This window comes from Electrona antarctica, assembly GCF_951216825.1.
Source record: "Electrona antarctica genome assembly, chromosome: 7".
Classification (NCBI taxonomy): Eukaryota; Metazoa; Chordata; class Actinopteri; order Myctophiformes; family Myctophidae; genus Electrona; species Electrona antarctica.
The window spans coordinates 35,038,604-35,058,498 of NC_136812.1; the positions used below are offsets into that span (position 1 = coordinate 35,038,604).

Consider the following 19,895-nt stretch of genomic DNA (forward strand, 5'->3'; position numbering starts at 1 on the left):
CCTTTTATTTTAGCATGCTGATTCATCTGATATTCATTTCTGAAAACCACCGAACACCTCTAGGTTTACAGTGTCATACTACTTGGGTGAGAGAGAGTGTCTGAATGGAGCTATGTGCTAGGATGTGGTGAGCTTTCTGTGTGTGTGCTTAAATAAGATCATGTTATGTCGACTAGGCTACTGTAAAGACATTTCAAGTCTGAGACTCCTTTGTCTGTTGTCTTGTTATTGAAGGTTCCTCTTGGCCAGCCACAGCCAGTCTCAATGGACGATTCTCCTCCGTCTTGACATGACGTCTCTCATGTTCTAAACGTCCTGTTTCCCTTCCTTAATCAATTCAAGTGTTTTCTTTTATATCAGTTAGTGAAAAGGTGAGGGGATTCTCTATGCAACTGCATGACTGTATGAATGTGCAGGTTTTCTGCTGAATCGGCAGGTGATCAACCAACGTGGGCACACAGAGGGTATTTATGGCAAACATTCTACCATGTAGGGTGAAGTTCCGGGGGTACATATCTGGCGGTGTGATGCAAGAGAGAGACGTGCTCGCAAGCCTGCAAAACCACTAGGGAATCTGGGTGGAAATTTCAGAACAGGATCGCAGAACAAATGGAGTGAGCCTTTCAGGACTCTGTACTGTATGTTGGAAGGGGTAGGCAGGTCAGACGGGTGAAGGGTGTTGCTTGATATCTATATCCTAGTAACTCAGGGTGAGGGGTATCTTGTACAACTGTGGCAGGGGATTGGTCAGTGAGCTGGCACAAGCCCCTCCTATTTACAGGGCAGCTTAAGAAAGAATACCTATATTCAAAACATCCCTCCAGCTTCTATCCACTCTCTGCACTTCAGCCTCCAGCACTTTAACACAGAACTGTTTGTTTATTTATTATATTTATATAGATTCTGTTTGTATTTATCCATGTGGTTTTTGCACAGTCATTATTGATACATGTGCCTATGTGACCTGCTGATTAGCTTTGAAGAGTTCGGCAAAGTGAAGTTTGGCCTGTGACCATGAATTCACCACACACAGCTGTGCAGTACTGTCCAGAGTTCCCCTTTCACCGGTAAGTACTGTACTGTACTATACTGTACCTACTGCAAGCCTGATTGTGTCTAAATGTGTCTGAATTAACACACATAGCATGTGCTACTGATATAGGACAAACTTTGTATTAATTCCATACAAAAACACAAGTCTGCACAATGACTGATGTATGATGAATGTTTAGGGTGTCTCATCAGTCCTATATTAATTGTTAAGACTAATGTTTATACTGAGGCTGTCTGGACTGGAGGTCCAAAATGACCACTAGTGACCACTTGTGTCTGCCTGGATCCTCAGCTGCCAGCCTGTCCTGATATTTATAAGTGTGGCATACTTATGGCAACAATGTGTGTGTAGACTGTAGAGGACCATCAGGACTGAAGTAGCAGACAGATACATGACACCCTCCTCTCTCCAGATCAGACGGCCCCTCATCCTTACAGTATAGGGACTTTTGGCTGTGTGTGAATGGCATGGGCCTTAGCAAGTGAATTGGGTTCTTAGCGGAGTACTGGGGGTACTAAATATATGCCTAATCATTTAGAGCAGTGGGTCCCAAACAGTGTGCCATGAGACCAAGTCCAGGTGTGCCTTGGGATTTAATTGATAATTTTTTTATTGACAAAAAAGCATAAATGAACCTATATTTGTCAAAAGGATAAAATGCCAAAAAGTTTAAAATGTAATAGTACTATTATGCTCGCCCATTAGGCAAGGCCTACACCCTACACATTTAGGCAGAGATTTTAAATACATTTACGTACATCGCTTTTTTAAATAGCCAATCTACAAGTTTACGAGTTGCACCCTGTGCATGCCTATGTTTGCTATGAATACAGGTGTGCCTTGAGCTTTTGACTTGCCCATTGGTGTGCCTTGAGAAAGAAAAACTGAAAACAACTGGTCAACAACTAACTGAATGAACGTTACACGCTAATGCAATGTTGTTTGAGCTGTATTTCATCATATAAATTGTACTAATAAGCCAGTCTATAAGCCTAGTCTCAGACCCACGAGAGCCAGCCTGCATAATGGACAGACACGACATACCAGCTAGAGGTGATCAAAAGGAATAGGCTGAAGCTGAAAGCTTATATTAAGTGCCTATCCTACGTACAACAATATTTGAGTTACTCAAATAGTTTCAATAATCAAACGTTTTGCAATAATAAATCAAAAAAATAATAATGACCAGATTCAAAATACATAAACCAAAAACAAAAATCAATACCACACCAATCCCGCACTACATAACTATTAACTACTAATTATTAACTATAATATTAATTAGGCATTGTTATTATTATTATGATTATTATTATTATTATTTATTAATTCATTATTAAATCCTCTGCACTTGTGTTTCTATCCAAAGACTGCTGTGACATTCCCGTTTGCATTATACCGTATACCAAGTGATGACAGGTTTACATGGCTGTTTTACTGTATTGCTGCTACTACTGTGCCACAAAATGTGTGGGACCTCCTGGTTATGATTAGCATTTTCATATTTCACAGTTTGACATGACAACTGTGCTGACATGTGCGTGCATCTTGAGTTTTGTGTCTTTGCACTGTTCACTGTCACTGCTGACGGCCAGTTTAGCACTTTGCAGTCCAAAGTGTTGTTGGCGTTTCTACACCTCATCATAATCATCATGTTGTATATTTGTGTTGTTGGGTTAGTTCACATTAGGTTATCTTTTTTGATTGACAGTAATTATTCCTCTGTTGTGTTGTTCTTTGCAGTTCCCTGAAATTCCCAGAATTTGCGCCTGGCTTGTTGCTTGATTGAAATTACAATGACTTAGTATCACATCAGGTGCATAAGTGTGAGGGCTCAGTTTATTCATGCGAGGAGGTTAGACTGGGTTATTTCTGTGGTTGAAATGGAGGAAGAAAAAATATTATTCACTACTCTTTTATCATAATGGATATTTTTTTATCTGTATATCAACGTATACTTATATTTGTGGTTTGTTCTTGTACATTTCTAGACATGTTTAAAATGTTTTGATAGCATCAGTTTTCTTAACATAGATTTACCTTTCTTATACAATATTTATGCAAAGTAAAATTCTGAGTTAGTTAGCCATTACAACGCTTATTTTCTCTCCTGTTACCTTGTTTTGTTTACAACGTTCAACCCCCTAAGGTAGCTTGTTTTTTATCTGTCGTTTCGCCCCAGAGAGGAATTGACTTGAAAATGTTTCACTTCCAACACCAAGCGAGGGGACGGAGAGACGAGGAGAAACTTTTGGGGGCTTTCTTTTGTTTAGCAGTCATGTCCCTCTTCCAGCCAGGGCTGACAGATGAGAGGGAGAAGAGCTTAGGCCTTTGAACGGATGATTAATAAGGACACTGGAGAAGCCCCCCGATCGGCTGGGCTGTTTGTTTTGATTGCATTTTCATCGGTCGGTGTGCCCAACCTGCCAAGAGACAATAGCCATCCCTGTTTAGTGGTGACCTCTGGCCTGGTCTCGTCTGGAGGGGCCTGCTCTGTCCTTAAGTGGATGCTGAACAGCCTTCGCCTCGGGCTAACTGAATAACTCTCTGGGTAACCAGACACCCAATAGCAGGCTAACAACAATCAGAAGTGGGTTCAACTCATTTGACTGAGGTTTGGTAAAAAAAAAAATAATAATACTGCCCAAGGGACATGTAGAATTAAGAATGCTGAGACCAGGAATTTTGAGAGTAGAGGTGAATTAGTTTATAAAACTAAACCAAAAGGCAACATAAGGATATGTGTATAATAATCAATTAGAATCTCAGTCATCTGCTACACACTAAGAGCATAGAGAGATTCTTTATAAACATAAACAAAAACTACATCAAATACACAGCAGGGACAAACGCATTACAGACATAGAGATTGTACCTCTGGTAGTACTGTATGGCTCAGGGGCTAGATGCCCCATCAGCATCATATGTATTGAATAAAACAATAACAAAAGTGTACTTGGAATGATGATCATTTGGAAAGGATTATACAAAGATATAATTTAATTATTTGTGACATTTATTATTATTTGTTGAATAATGATAGGCCATTAGGCCACTACATTTTACATTACTCTGATGAATAATTAATTGTATTTCTTAATGGAACCTTAGCCACTAGGGGGCGGTCTGGCGCTTTATTACCGCTGTTGTTACTGGCGTCACTTGAGTGACCCAAAGGGGTCAGGGGTCAAACATGGGGGTCAAAATAAAATAACTCACGCGACTACCAAACAAATGGTGCGAGCGTGTTTTAAGGCGAACATTCCGGATACCGTGATACAGATGACAGATCAAACAGAATATTGTTGTGATTTTATTTGGCCAACAAAATGATGATCGGTGTTTGTTGACTGCGTCTGCGTGAGAAGGTGTGACGTGTGTGTGAGCAGCTCATTTGCATATTGCATTAGGAAGCAGGAGGTGAACGTTGCAACCACCAACACGTGCATCCATTATTATTATTATTAAATTAATCTACTCATTAATACACCAAACTCAACACGTACGCTACGGCTCAGGTGAGGAAAAACACGTGTTGATGTACACAGTGCGGTTGTAAATGTTTGGACTAAAGTCTGGTCATTCATTTACGATAGTCACCGATTAATGAATCTGATTTGTGAAGGATGATGAACTCCAATGGTACAATAACAGCTAGCTCCTTTCGGAACCCTACGTTAAAGTTTCTGACATTTTGTTGACTTGGTAGGTCCAAAGGAGCTCAACCCGGGGGGTCCGGAGACGGGCTAAATAACAGCATAACGTTCCACATATTATGCCACGTGGAATAACTTTATTGTGGTCAAGAGACTAAACCGAAAGGGTTAACCAGTTATGTCTTGGCTTTTTTGTTTGTTTGTTTTTACAGATCAAATATGCACCTTCGTGTTTTTGGTAGATTGTCATATAGGCTACTTGGGGATTACATGGCTGCCTGCAGCCTTGCAGCGGCCATTTATTTTTTTACTGTTCGATCACATATTAATGACTCCAGTCTCCACATAACCTGCAATATAATTTATGGTAAAATATATTCTGGACGAAATACAATAGTATTCATTCTTAGACTAAATAGATTCTAGGATTTGTTTTGAAAACAAAATAAAGAAACGTGCCTGGCCCTGCATTGTGCAATGTTTGAAGTTTAGCCTACACGTGGCCAACAAGTGAAGTGGTTCCTTTTCCAAGCAGACACATTAACACTCGGGTAAACAGAATTGGAGATACGGTAATAACATTTAGTTGTGGTTGTGAACTTGTTTCATTTAGGTGTTTTCTGTGTGGCAGCATGAAGTTAACACATTACTTTGTTGTGTTTACCTAGCTGTCTGCTGTGCGAAAACGACAGCAAAAGGTAGCCGCAATTTGCAACTAGATCTTTTTTATAATGGGATGAATCTAGAGTTGCGTTGCATTGTTGCAATACCCTCCATTGACTCTCCATTCATCCAATTTGCGTTTGCGATCTGCTTGTAAATCGTAAGATCTCGTCAGCCACTGAACGGCCCTGCGTACCACCTGTTTCGAATTTGCACATAATGCCAGGAGGCAGCAGCGCAATAAAAACGAGTGCTTCCAAAAGCTCGGCAGATTGAAAGAGGATAATTCAAGCTTGGCCTAGAGCTGCAATGTTGGTGAGTTTACAAGCAGATCGCAAACGCAAATTGGATGAATGGGGTCTGGGGAGTCAATGTAGGGTATTGCAACTCTAGATTCATCCCATTATAAAACATCTAGAGTTGCAAATTGCGGCTATAGAGCTGGTGGTGGTTTCCTCCGAGGTGGAAAGCCTGGTGTTGACGCGAGGTTAGGGTGATGGAGGGTGAGCAGCATGTTTTAAAGCAACACAGCAGTGTGAGCAGAGCAGTAGCAAAAGCAAGCAGGGAGGAGTGCAAACTTCCAGTTTAAACAACCAGTCTGAGAATGAAATGAGTGGATGTGAACGTGGTGCTGAGGCAGCCCAATGGACTACCAACAACTGCACTGAGTTCCTTGACAGAACTGGCTCATTCCTTACAGTACAAGTGCTTCAAAAGAACAATGTTGCTGTAACTAAGAGATTCGCTGTATATGTTCTTTACATGCATGGCATGGGTTATCACCTCTGTATCACCGCAAGTAACCACTGAGCTGATACAGCAGAGCAGTGGACTGGACCTTGGTGCTGATCAACTGTGCTTCTCAATAATTTAACATTATGGGGGTTATGTGATGTCATTCAATATAATACTTATGAACACCATTGTAATTTCATTACATCTGCTTACAAATGGCAGCACCAAAATACATACAGTAATTATCCTTAATTTTTCTCTTTTATACCTGATGTATACATACAATGTAAAGTTGAACTTGGGATTATAATGTGACACAGTGCATTTATAAGGTAAACAATAAGCAAAAACATGTCACATTTCAGGTATCTTCACACAATACCTCACATTTCCAAGTTCATACAATATTGTACATGATTTAGGTTTTGTCTAGTGTACATTTTACTTTAATGTAATGTAATCAGTGTGTTACACTGATTACATGGCCAGAACTGTATAATTAAATATATATTTTTATGGCCATGAGGAGGGTCTGTTGCCAAGATTTCCCCCTTCCTGAAGTTCTTTTGTATAGCATCAAAAGTGTCTGAATTACAATGTGTAATATCATCAGCAATGAACATTTTCCAGTGCTGTAGATATACAACATCAACCTCCTCTCTGTTTGTATATTTCACTTTAACCTGGACTGGACTGCACTGTCACTGATTCCACTCAACACCTGCTTAGGACATACTGGCTTATCCTATTGTTGATGTTGAGCCAACATGTAGCCTATATTAAGTATCACGGCAGGCCAGACATCCATCAGCTGCAGCTGTAGGCTACAAGACAGGTCCATTGTGACAGCCATTATGTGCAGCCATAGTCCTCAACCACCTCACCTCCACCCTTCTCCTATATTCTACTTGGATATATTGACTAGGGTCTAAGCTCCAAGACGCCACATAATAGTTTCTCCTTCCAGTGGCCTTTTCTCCCAATGTAGGCTTTTTATTATGCAATATCAACTCAAAGTAAAAATACCAATAGCCAATGTATAAGCTCACAACACAAATTGTGACTCATTGTGAACCTGCAGATCAGGTATCTTTGTGAAAATGTTCACCTAAAATGACCTGCCCCAAATAGATGCCAGGTTATAAAATGTTTACCTCCCCCCACACAACTGCAAAAAAATGTTGATCTGTACTTCATAAATCTTGTTTTTTGTGCATTGTGGTACATTGCCAAGTTGCTCTGTCAGCGTAAAGCAATGCTTGTGTGTCTAAGATGCCTCCAGTGCTCTCAATGAAATCACGGACACGGTTTCACAGCCTCAGCCTGTCATTAAATCTGTACGCAGGGAACACGGTAGGATCAGTGACATTTAACAAGTCATCTCATTCACTGTGTATCGCGCATTCGGATCTTTCTTCTTTTCTTCCAAATCCAACATTTGGGGCAGAAGTCCCTGTTTTGAAACATCATCTTAGATTATTTTCCTCATTAGAAATGCCTGTGTTTGTTAGTCGGGTATTAATATCATTCACCACATGGTGCCGGGGAATTCCGAAGCCTTAAATAGTGCCAGCTTCAGATTATGCACCCCTCCTCTCCTTCCCCACCTCTCCTCCCCCCCCTGCCCCTGTCCAGCTGCACACATACCAGAAGTTGCAGCAGTGCTATCATATAGACGGAGGGGGGAATTCCGCCCCTGTCTCAGACTGCAGCGTGCGCCACTTCAGCAAGAACAATAGGAGGCTCAGCCCTGAGCAGGTGTCCTGTTTCAGGGGAGCAGGTCAAAGTGCCTCCTTCTGAATGGAGCATAATCACCATTATGGTGTAGTACAAATATTCGGCCCTACGCAGCTTGGCTTCTTCACAATAGACATGTTCTTCATGAGTGGCTGTAGCGGGACTCCCTCCCGCCCTCCTCCCGCCCCCCCCCACGGGGTGGTGTGTGGTTGAAACGGTTCGTGTTAACCCAGCGGATCACGGTCCTCTGTTTTTATGAACTGCAAATTCCGTCCTTTATGTACTTCTATGTGATGGGAATTTTGAGAAATAATCTCCAGTGTTCATTTAATGTAACAGATCAGCTAGATTTGTCGTTCAATGAACTATAAAAGGGTTTAAATGATTTGTTGGTACTACTGAAAACATAACTGAACATTTTGATAAAGTGGAATTAATATGCTCTTTGGTGATTATGTCCCCCTGCAGACTTCGAGACCCACCCCGATTATCCTGGACAGATAATTCGTTTTTCGCCGCTATGTCACAGCCGTCGTCTACATCATCATCTGACATCATGAGTCAAGATGTGTTCAACCAGCTGATTGAGATGCTGGACCAGTAAGACCGTGCAAAAGCATACATTATGTTTCTCTTTCTCTTTCATAATCTTTTATCAATGTTGTTGACCCATCTCATCTGGGTTTTAGAAATGGCGTCCACTCCGTCCAGCCCATTGAGCTCAACTTCTCTGACGGTCCCCCAGATGGACCTCCAGGCAACACCATTCAGATCAGCATGGACTGCATTAGCATGCATAGCCCGGACGCCCCGGAGGAAGCACCTTCTGTAAGTACAGTTGACTTGCTGTTCATTTCACTAGCCTCTCATGCTCATAGGATGTCATTCACACATGAATAATTTGTTGCTTCAAAATCTAAAAAAACAGTCTGGAAATGTATTTATTATAAGTATCAATAACTCTCCCACCCACGCTGGGTTGTTCTAAATGAAATAGTTTTGAAAGAATGCCAATTCTTCCATTATTATTATGGAAACAAATTATTATCGATCATTTTAGCTTTTCCAAGAAGAAAAAGTCAACAGACTCTGTGCATAACTGTAGTCCCGGGTTTCCAGAAGGTGGTACACCCGTGTCCCTTAGCTTAATTTAACTGACTCAGTCAATAATTGTCAGTCAATAATAATGTACGGTAATGACTGATAAAGGTTATCTGAATTATAACAGCCGTTCAGTGCATTATGGATAGATGTGTGTTGAAGAAAATGAGTGATCAAATGAGTGTAAAACACTGATACTTTCCTAATATTTTGGTGTAACAAATATTTGAACATGAACCCTAGCATCCCTATTCTGGGCAAACATTTTGGAAAAACATCTATGGGCTATTTTTGTAATTGGATGTTCAACGAAGTATATATAGACTTTAATCAGTTCAAGTTGATTAAAGTCTAGCCTTAATAACAATATTTCCAGATAAGATTAATTTCACTCAGTCTTGACAGGGTGGGTCTTTCAGTGGTAAATCCCATACATTATACAGTACAGCATTTAGCTAAATCTGGGTATTTTGGTGACAACAATGGAAATTCCCCTTTCAGAGTTGTGTGGAGGATATGGTGCACGCACGCAACACAGCAGTCGGTAACGATTAGAGTTTGGCCAGGCTGTTCACTAGTTTATCTAGTGTCATCTTCGTAAGGTGATGATGTTATCAGGTGGAGTCGAAGCCGTGCTTGACCTGGGTGGCCCCGTCGCTGAGACGGGTAGCTCTCAGTCTGGAGATGCAATCACATATCTGTTGATATGCTGTAGGTACGGTGGTATGTGGTTACGGCATTTTGTTTTTTATTTTAAGGAGGACAAAAATAACTTGAGGTTCGAATAGCAGGCCTGAATATTATGTATGGCATTGTACCGAAAACCACCCTGAGTTGAGCTGTAGTTTACAGCATATTCCTAATTTAACCACTTTCGACCTGCCGTCCCTATTTTGTCATTATAGGCAGAAATTGTATTGCATCACAGTGCATTGCATTGTGAGCTTGCATTGTGTTGTGAGCTTGTAAATGGATTATCTTTTTCATGCGACGCGGCTACAACAAATGCGCTATGAAAGCGCTTGATAGTGTATGGATTCCTATACGCTCACTGTGTAGTAAGTATGTTGCATGGTTTTGAACGGTGGAGGTATAAAGTCAGTAGTATGTCTGACCTGTACGTGAGGACACATGATCCCAGTCATCCCAGTCATCCCAGGAGTTACTGGGGAAGAAAAAGTGGGCACTCCAGTCCACTCCCAGTCCTGGAATGCGGTTGTCCAGCCAGCATGAAGGGGAAAAAAACACACACACAAATAAAACTAAAATCTGTTGAAGGCGCTGAGTAACGCCGCCCTGCACATCCCCCAAGGGGGCCTATGCTCTCTTGAACTGGTGATTAATGTCTCCACGCCCCCCCCTCCCCCCACCCACACCACCACCTTCCACTACCAGGGAGGGGCGTGGCATTCGGCATGCCATGGGTGTGAGGAGGGCTCTCTGCCATGGCTGCCTGCCAATCACCGAGCCCCGATCATTTTATTGCGTCAGATTGCGTGTTCTGATGAAAGCGCCACAGTGGGCAAAGCCCCCCCACCACCACCACCAACATCCCACCCTCGTCGAGGTTCACTTCTTTCATGACTCATTAGAATGTGACTCGTTGTTTTGTGCCCTGGGGAACCTATTTGTATTGTGTAGGTTTTATGTTTAATTTGAAATTCCTTTTTTTTCTCCAAGTTTTCTCCCCCCCCCCTTCCCCCCCCTTTCTCTTTCCCATAGCCGCAGGGCAACAATTTAACGCAGCACCTGCCTCTCTTGCAGAGGTCTCCAGCTCATCTATCAGAACGTGTCTCATCTATGCAACAGCTAGGAGGGGAGGGGAGGGGAGGGGGGCGGGCAGAGGTAAGAGGGAGAGAAAGACCATGCCTTGGGTAGAATAACACAAAGGAATGTAGCAGAAACAGTGGCAGGAGAAATGCTATATCCTACCCTAAACAGCTGATTTTACACCCAGATAACGCTCTGATCAGCTGTGCGTGGAAGATGTGGTGTTGAGTTAGGAGACAGAGGCACCTTTTCAAACACAGGATGAAGGTTAAAAAACAACTTGTGCAGGAGAGTAGCTCAGTCGACACAGCTCTGTGGCATCTAATTGCATGTTTGTGTTTGGTTGCTTACACCTCTGGGGTCTTAAACCTCATTTATACCTAGATGCATGGCGGTGTTGCTCACCAAAACTTGCCGATCTACAAGTTCACAAGGTGCCATGTAACGACGTGCTGTGAGCTTATAGATCGGCTGTGCAACACGGCAAGCAGACCAAGTATAAATCAGGCATTCTAGTGTGATTTGCTGTTGCAGCCTGGTCACGTGCTCCCGGCAGCTAAACAGTGTATTTCTACCATTCACAGTGAGTTCTCACATTTTGCGGTCATTATGAGGATGAAGTGAAACATGATCTTCCATCCATTTTCCTTTAGTGATTGATGGGATGTTTGAGATGTTTCTGCTCTGTAATTTTCAAAACATTTGTATTAACAAGTCATGTCATAGAATAGTTTGTTTATTTGCATCCCCATTAGCTACTACCTTAGTAGAAGCTACTCTTCCTGGGGTCCACAAATAGAGCAGGAAAACTGTGCCCATTAGGTTCTTTTATAAAGATAATTATAGCTCAGTTCATATTATTTCTCAGTTAGACAGTTAGGTGGAAATGGGGTCGGCAGTGGCTGTTCTATAATGTTGCATTAACTTATTGTATAGGTGCATTCACACCTGAGATATATATTTGTTTCCAATCGCTTCAATAGCATCACTTTGCTCTCTTCCCCCTCCTTCGAGTGGTGGATTATATTATTAAAAAATATTAAGATTTATTTTTGGGCTTTTATGCCTTTTATTGATAGCATAGTAGACTGACAGGAATGGGGAGTGACAAGTATCGTCAAGATCGGGATTCGAACCCGCGTCACGCTGGCATTGCAGCTTAGGGTGCTCAGACCACCACGCCGGCTGCCCGGGCCATATTATTAATTATTGATATATTATTGATATGACAGACCGAGCTAGAAACCCAAGACTGCTCGGTTCAATATGTTTAACATAATTCCTGCTACTATATCATTATGACCAGCAAAATTAGTTCCTATGTCTTTGCAAATATTGTTTTTCCACATTTGCTGAGTCCGGGTCAGTTCAGTTGGAGCTGGACAGCCAAAACATTTCTGGGGCTCCGGAAAACATCAACGCTGATTGGCTGTCAAGATGCGATGGGTGGAGTTTGGGGGAAGCAAAAGTCTTTTCAGTTGGATTTTTCCAGCTGGGGCGCAGACACAGATACCAGGTGACCGTTTGCTTTGTTCGCGTCGTCCCGTTCGCGCAGCGTCTCATCTTTGCATTGACTTTGTATGTAATTGCATCGCTCAAACTTTGAAGTTTGAATGTAGCTTATGGGTTTGAGAAAGTGTACAGGCTGCAAAGTTGTACTATTATGGTCTATATTGATTCCATGTAAAAAAATAAATGCTGTAACAAATCTACAAACAAAACCAACATGAAAACAAAAACATTTTGTTATTGTCTTCACCAGGCCGAAGGCATGGGGAGAGAGTATGTTTTGCACTCCGTGCGTGTGTGTGTGCGTCCATCTGTTACCAGCTAATCTCCGGCACCGTTAACCCGGTCGATGACACATTTTGCACACACACTCCCCTGATGCCAACGATGAACCTCTGCTCCAATTTTTCCAGAACGGCCTGTTATAGCGCCACCAGGAGGCTGACTTTTGTAAAACACGTTTTTTGATATTACTCCTCCAGATTCTGTCCAAAGATCCCGCAAATCTTTACACGGTATCTTTATAGTCATGTGTTCAAGACGGATCTGTCTGATATTTCATATTCCATCCTAATTGGCTAACATTGGCTTTCAACAAGTTTGCAGGATTGGTCCGTTTTGAACAAAAAGCCTCAAATCATGAACGCAGCGTGCAATTTACGTGAAATCTTTCACAGACGTTCCTACTAGGCTGAGGAATATATCCCATCCTTTTCACATTGGCCTGTTATAGCGCAACCAACAGGTGGATTTTTGCAAAACACATTTTTGCCTCAAATCATCCAATTGCCATCCAAGGTGTAAGAAGAAATGCAACCCTTTTCATTTTGGCCTATTATAGCGCCACCAGGAGGCCTGCCCTGGTGGAGACCTGTGCCCCGAGGGGCACTTTATCTAGTTGTCTGTCAGGCTGAAGGCATGGCTGAGACTTGGCCCCTGTCCATGTGTGTCCGACCTTGTGTATGTGTGACCGACCTTCCGTCTGTAAAGGAAAAAGCAGTAACAGACCATTCAGACCAAAATAATTATACATTTTGGCTAACAAAACCATTATGTATATATAGAACTGCAAATCGTAGAATGCGCATTCACTAGCTGTATCACGATGTATACGATATCTCTGAAAAGGCATATCGTGGAGGCATTGTATCGTCTCCACGATATTTATCACCATATCGCCCACCCCTAATTTAACACTTGGTTTAACAATTTCTTTTTTTACTTACTTACCCTACCTTTAATCAAAGATATTAGTTGACATGTTCATTGAATGCACAGACCTGATTGTGTGTGTGCTAAGCCCAGCCCCACCAGTTGGCCTCCGGCGTACTAAGGTGTAGGAAAACATAACATTTTTCATGGTCTGCTTGATGAATCAACTCCATGCTTTTGTGCATGTGGTGATGGCTTGTATCTCTTATCCAAAGCTTAGTCTTACATTGACATCAGCCTGATTAAAGAAAGTTGCAGCACGGGGGACAGATCCTTTAAGACATTCATCTTTTTTCTTTTTCTTTTTTAAACTATACAGTATATAACAGTCCAAAATGTTTAGAAAGAAAGTGATCACTCTTCTTTTTGTGTTTCTGACCACAATGTTGGTGTTGGCTTTTTAAATGGTTGTTCGACCAATGTGCAGAGATGAGTATCTTATTGTAGGCTGTTGCCTTGAGGCAGTATGCAGTGTTGTTAATTCAAAGTATGTTGCCTTTGGGCAGTATGAGTTGTTCAAAGTAATCAGTCTTAACAACGTGCTCGCAACACAATGCATTACAATGCAATATAGGGTTCATGAGATAATTTTCTCATCAGAAATGAAGATCAAATGAATTAAACCCAAAGATGGAACATGTTTCAGCATTATTGTAATGAAATTGGAATATTGATTCATTGGTTGTGGTCGGTTGTCTGACTAAGACTATAGCTGAGACTATTTTCTGTGCAAGCTTCAACAAATTGCAGTTTCAAACGATAATAAAAGGAAAATGTAAAAAGAAGAAAATCAAATATACAATTTACAATTTACAATTTAGGCATTTAGCAGACGCTCTTAATCCAGAGCGATTTACATTAGGCAGGAACAAAAGTATGGGAATACATCACATATATAAAATGCATTTATCAAGAAACATGCGTAAGCTAAGAACGTAACTAGAACATATCTATATAATGACACTATACATATTAACTATACATATATACTATACTATGCTATACATATGTACTATGATGTGCTATGACTATATACAATGCAATTATTGTGCTGTCTACATGACATGCTATAGGTCTGTTTCAAATGCTATCTAAGTCTAAAAAGTGCTATCTAAGGGGGTAGGATAAGTGCTATGGGCCATGATGGAGTCTGAAAAGGTGGGTCTTCAGACTACGGCCTAAGGTGTGTACTAAGGAGTGTATTTACAGTCATACATAAAGTAATAGTGCCAGTGTGACAGCCTGTTTCTCCTCTCCAGGTCTGACATGGCCACTGGGCTAAGCACCTGTTAGGTAGTTTGTTACTCGGCTTCAGAGCAGATATATTCACTGCATTGTACACTATATTTTCTATATTGTGTGAAGATATACTCTGTATATTGTTAAATAAATGGCATAAAATTGGGATATTGTCTCTCAGTTTGATTTCATCCTCTTTAATCTACCACTTGAGAAACCGAATGTGTGCTCCTCCTTGACCGGGACACCTAAGCAGTAAAAACTACTAAGAAATTATATTTCAGTAGTTCAACAAATGTTAGTTTAATGGACAAACATCTCTTCTTACTAACACTTTGTAGACATTTGGTGACAGGTGTCTGGGCTGAGGTGTTAGAAAGCATCACTTAAGGTTGTGTCCTGTGTGGATGGACGCTCGCACTCTGCTCAGGGCAGGTGTCTGTGTGGTAGAAGCCACAGCTCCCTGACACTTGATACTGAACTAATCTAGCTGACTTAGGCACAGGCTCTTAAAAGGGAAAAAACTGAGCAAAGCCTCTTTTGTCTGAGCCCCTGGATCGTCATTGTTTGAGCTGCTGCCAGGCTCCACTGGGATCTGCCATCCTTTTAGGTCTAAACGGGCCTGGATTTTGCATGAAACTCGCAACACTAATGGAAACAGTGATGTGACTCTTGTATCGCATATAGCTTCTGGTTTGGGGCTGAATGCTGAAGAGAATTGGTGCAAATCATGAGTTGCAGTCTTCAGCTAACTTTGTAGCCGATTAAGGATTTTATGCTTCAAACTAGTGTCAGGTTAAGTTTGATGTTGGTATGAGTCCATTACCGTTTATGGCAAATGTAGTAGGCATGATTTCAGCCTGTTTACATACAAGGCTGGTGTTACTACTCATGTATGGATAGCAGGATGATATCCCAGAAATAAGTTTTAGTTTCATTTTGCAATTATTCTACAGACAATATAGGCAAGAAGTGGGGCTAAAAACTGTATTCACTCTTGATTAAACAAAACTATGCATTTGACATCATCCGTGTGCATTTCTGCATTTTTCTGAGAAATAATCGGATGACACTGGGTATTTTTTTCCATATAAAATGATATGATGATATAATGATATAATCTCTTTATCAGGAACATTGGGATTTAGGTTCAAAATCAGAACTTTCCCTTGAATTCTTAATGGCTACTAGTTTGGCAGTACTGTAACCATTATAGTGTTGATGACATGATAAAAGAAATAAATCACCATTGTTTGGAAGAAACTCGTCTTTTTAGCTCATACACAACACATACAGGATAGAGTACATACTGTTAGTGTATATCGTGCATGTTAGGGCTACAGAATGTATTGAAAGTAATTTAAAAAGTATGATTCATGCTTCACAATTATTGAATCATAAAACTTGTCAATTCATCTTATTTGGTCAGCTGTTGCACCTTGCCCTCGTCTCCTCGCCATCACCATTATACAAGGATTAATAATAACCGACCGTTGTATAATCCATCACACTCACAGACGCAGAGGAACAGTAAAATCACGGAGACCATTGCATACTATTATACCTAGGATCACCTGTCTTCAGCTCCTGCACCTTTTTTCAGTGCCAGTTTCATCCTCTCTGACATTAGGCTCTTTAACAAATATAACCAAACATCTTGGTTTCCAACATTCACTACCAAATTGTTAAATATTTAAAATATTAACACTAGTAAATACATTTTATTGATATTGCATTTTACATTTGAAACAAACTCAAAGTGCTATGGTACAGGAAAAAAACATTTGCATAAAACATCTAAAAATAAATAAATAAAAACATGGTTGCAAAAAGCCTAGGGGGTAAAAACCAGAATAGCTAACCGTATGCTTTATTAAAAATGAAAGTCTTTAGGCCCTCTCTTGAAAGCTTCAACAGACTGGAGCTTTTAGCTGGTATGTACTGTAGGTCTATCCTTTGTGATGCTTGTTTGAATAATGCACCAATATATTCTAATACTGTACGAGTTCAGCATAACAATGAGTGCTCTAACTTCATTTCAACATGGCTGCCAGTGTTGTTTTAGCATAATGAGGAGTTTGTTTAGCTCGTCTAATTAGCACTTATAAAAGTCTACGCTAGGTTGTGTGTGGCGGCTGGATTTCTTGGGGGGTCGTTAGCATAGGCTTTTGAAAGTGTTTCTTGCTATTGTGAGTGTGCTGGCCTGCAGGACTGTAGCCTCTGGCCCTGGCCAGGGTGTGGTCAGTGATCAGAGACTTCGGGTCAGAATTGTGCTCAGTTTAGTTAGTAACTTTAAAATGATTCTGACCATAGGGCAAAAGTGCAGAGCTGAGTATTGTGTTGATGTAATTTTTATATATTTTTATTTCAGTAGTTTTTTTTTTTAATGATTGCATTTTTGTTTACTCTTAACGGAGCATAAACATCCATGTTTTTGTCCATTTTGTGGGAAATGGGTGTGTGTGTGTGTGTGCGTGCGTGCCATACACACACACACACACACACACACACACACACAAATCACTGTCGCAACTGGCCAACTCTGTTCCAAAGAGCACTGTCAGCACCATTACAGTATCTGAGATTTAATGCATGTTTCCAAAACAGATCTACACCAGTCATCTCTGATAGATACAAGCTATCTACAGGAGTCACTTTGTGTTACTGGGGGCTATGCATTGTGGTGGCTAGGGGTCAATTCGTATGCTAACTAACCTCGCATAATAGTTGATACTTTCCCAGGATACTTACACCAGAATTCTCATTTTGGGGTTAGCTGACCTGGCAGAGTTTTGAGACTAGCTTTTTTTTCCCTTTTTTATTTTTTTTGCATGATCCATTCATTATAAAGGACATATTCTGTATCTTTCTAGATAACTGAAATGACGCTAAACTGTCTACAGGCTGCAGATGAAACTAAGCAACATTGTCATTATGATGACATTTCTCTGTTATTGCATTGTAGTTCATCACACTTGGTGCAGGTGGAGAGAAGTATGTTAGAGGTAAAGTGCAGTCACTGGGCAGATGCACGCAAATGTTAAGTCCGCACCAAGCATCCCTCGCTACTAGGTAGCACAATAACTTACTATTTGGGTTGGCTATGGTCATTTACACCTCTGAGGAGCCCTGCAGAACTTCAAAGGAAAGGCTAAGAAGAGGGTGCTTCTTCAGCAAGATGGGTGTGGACTCAGGTACGGCACTCAAGGTAGCTCCTCAGACCCCTCCCCTCTCCTGTCTTCCCGGTATATATGACATTCCCATTGAATCCTATAGAGGCTTCTGCTTTTCCACCTCACATCTGTAGTCCACATCACTCGTTTTGAGTGAAGGAAAAGAGTTGTGGAATCCTGGAGCCAGTGGAGCAAACAGCAGCAGCTCTGCTCAACCTCAGTGCCAACATGTTGTACCTGGAGACGGGGACCGCGCCATCGTACAGCGAGGTAAGGCCCAAGGACGAGCTTCTAACGGGGCATCTAACCAGCTCATCCGTTGCCTCAGTCCCAAAGCTTCTATAAGACCGATCAATACAGTAACAGAATAGTACAGAATGATGGCCTTGAACAAGAACGTACCTTTGGAAATGTTGGCAGATTTGCCGAAGTCTGTCTTAAACAGTTTTGCTATGCAATGTTTGGTTTGAATACTTGTTCGATGTGTAATGCTGGCAGTTTGAACGTCATCATTACACATTTTTCAGATGGGTGAATATGTGAATAATCAGAATCGTAGAGAGAAATTTAAACTTATAACTGCAGACCTTGTGGAGTTAAGTTTGTGTGGTAGATTCCCTTTTTATTCGAATCAGTGGTATTTTGTGTGCATTTGTGCATGTCTGCTTATGTGTATAATGTGTGTGTGTGTGTGTGTGTGTGTGTGTGTGTGTACAGAGTGGAAGGGAAGGTAAACACCTGGAGTGTCTCCTGACTGAGTGGTTGTTTTATGAAATGGCTGCTGCTGCTGTTGATCTCTTGGTGCTGCTGTGATTGCTGGTTTTGTGTGTGTGCTTGTTGCGTACTGTATCCCCTCAATGGAAACATGAAAACGCTGCTTAGTTCATCTTGCTTGGACCACTAAAACAAATTTATATCTTGTGATTTAAAAAAAAATTAGGCTTATATGTTACTTTAGTGGATTTTAATGAAAATGTTTCTGATTCTGAATTGTAATCTTAATTGTAATCAGGAATGTATTCAAATTTATTTAGCAAGTCTCCAACATTTGCTTCAGAGATCTGCATGGCTCAGTTTTATAAAAAAAAAGAAGAAGAAATGAATTGAAAAGGTCAGAGGCTTGTCAGTTCTTACAATATCAATAGTGCTTTAAAATGTGTTCTTTAACGAATTTAAAAGACAGATTTAGCGTACTGCCGTACTCTTAGACCCTAGAGCATTAATCTGCTAATACAATTTTAGTTTATTTGGTTAGAAAAATCAAAAGGCTTCCATTTTCCAATTTTCACTGATGAAGTCAAAATTTACCATTGGGCATTGTGAGAAAATGCCCAATGACGGTCTCATTTGCAAACTCTTTGCAAACAGTGTTTTCAACTCTGTTGTTAACACTGGATGCATTTTTAAAGGTTGTTATTTTCTCAGATTTTGAGGAAAACTACATTTGACATACATGACATGTTATGTATGACATAACATGACATGTACGGCACGTACATATGCTACTTTCTCGACATCTTATTTCTTAAATGCCCCCCCCCCCCAATCAAATTAATTCATCCCATTTACTTACTATTCTACTTGTCTTTGAGGAGAAGTTTCTTGCTGTCACCTACCTTACGCAGGCTTTGACATTTCAGCTTGCTTTCAGAGGTCATAGGTCAAAATCCTGCAGCTTTGCGTGTGTTTTTCGCCAACTGTTCTGCTGTCAGTCACAAAGTCGAGGTTGTCTGCTGCTGCGTTCACAGCTCAGTTCAGTTCTGGGTTTGGGCTTTAGTGATCATTTTGAGCCAAGTGCATCTTCATTGGAGACACATTAACCAAACATACGGGATAGGTCTATTTAAATCCGTATTAATAACGGATTTATCCACTTTTATTCATGTCTTAACCACTTTCATCCTAGGGTCCCCATTTTGGGCATGTTGTTTGACGTACACAGAAACAATTTGCGTTGTGTGACAGTAGGTCGGCTATTTCCAATGTAAGAGCATAAGACTTCAGTGGCTAATACACCCAGAGCCCTGCATTGTGTATGGTTATGGT

The 19,895-nt window shown here is 40.9% G+C and overlaps 1 protein-coding gene across 4 annotated transcripts in view; it reads left to right on the plus strand.

Moving 5' to 3' along the window:
- Window positions 1-850: 850 nt before the first annotated feature.
- The window catches only part of tp63 (tumor protein p63), a 42,334-nt gene continuing 23,289 nt past the window's right edge, over window positions 851-19,895 (plus strand). For 2 of the 4 annotated variants that reach the window (XM_079506181.1, XM_079506182.1), the window contains exons 1-3: window positions 851-1,067; window positions 8,314-8,445; window positions 8,535-8,673. In XM_079506181.1, the coding sequence (XP_079362307.1) occupies window positions 1,015-1,067; window positions 8,314-8,445; window positions 8,535-8,673 (324 nt within the window). In that variant the 5' untranslated portion in view covers window positions 851-1,014. Of the gene's footprint in view, window positions 1,068-8,313; window positions 8,446-8,534; window positions 8,674-17,983; window positions 18,120-19,895 lie in introns of those variants that run through there. The other 2 variants (XM_079506183.1, XM_079506184.1) reach the window with 1 other exon arrangement.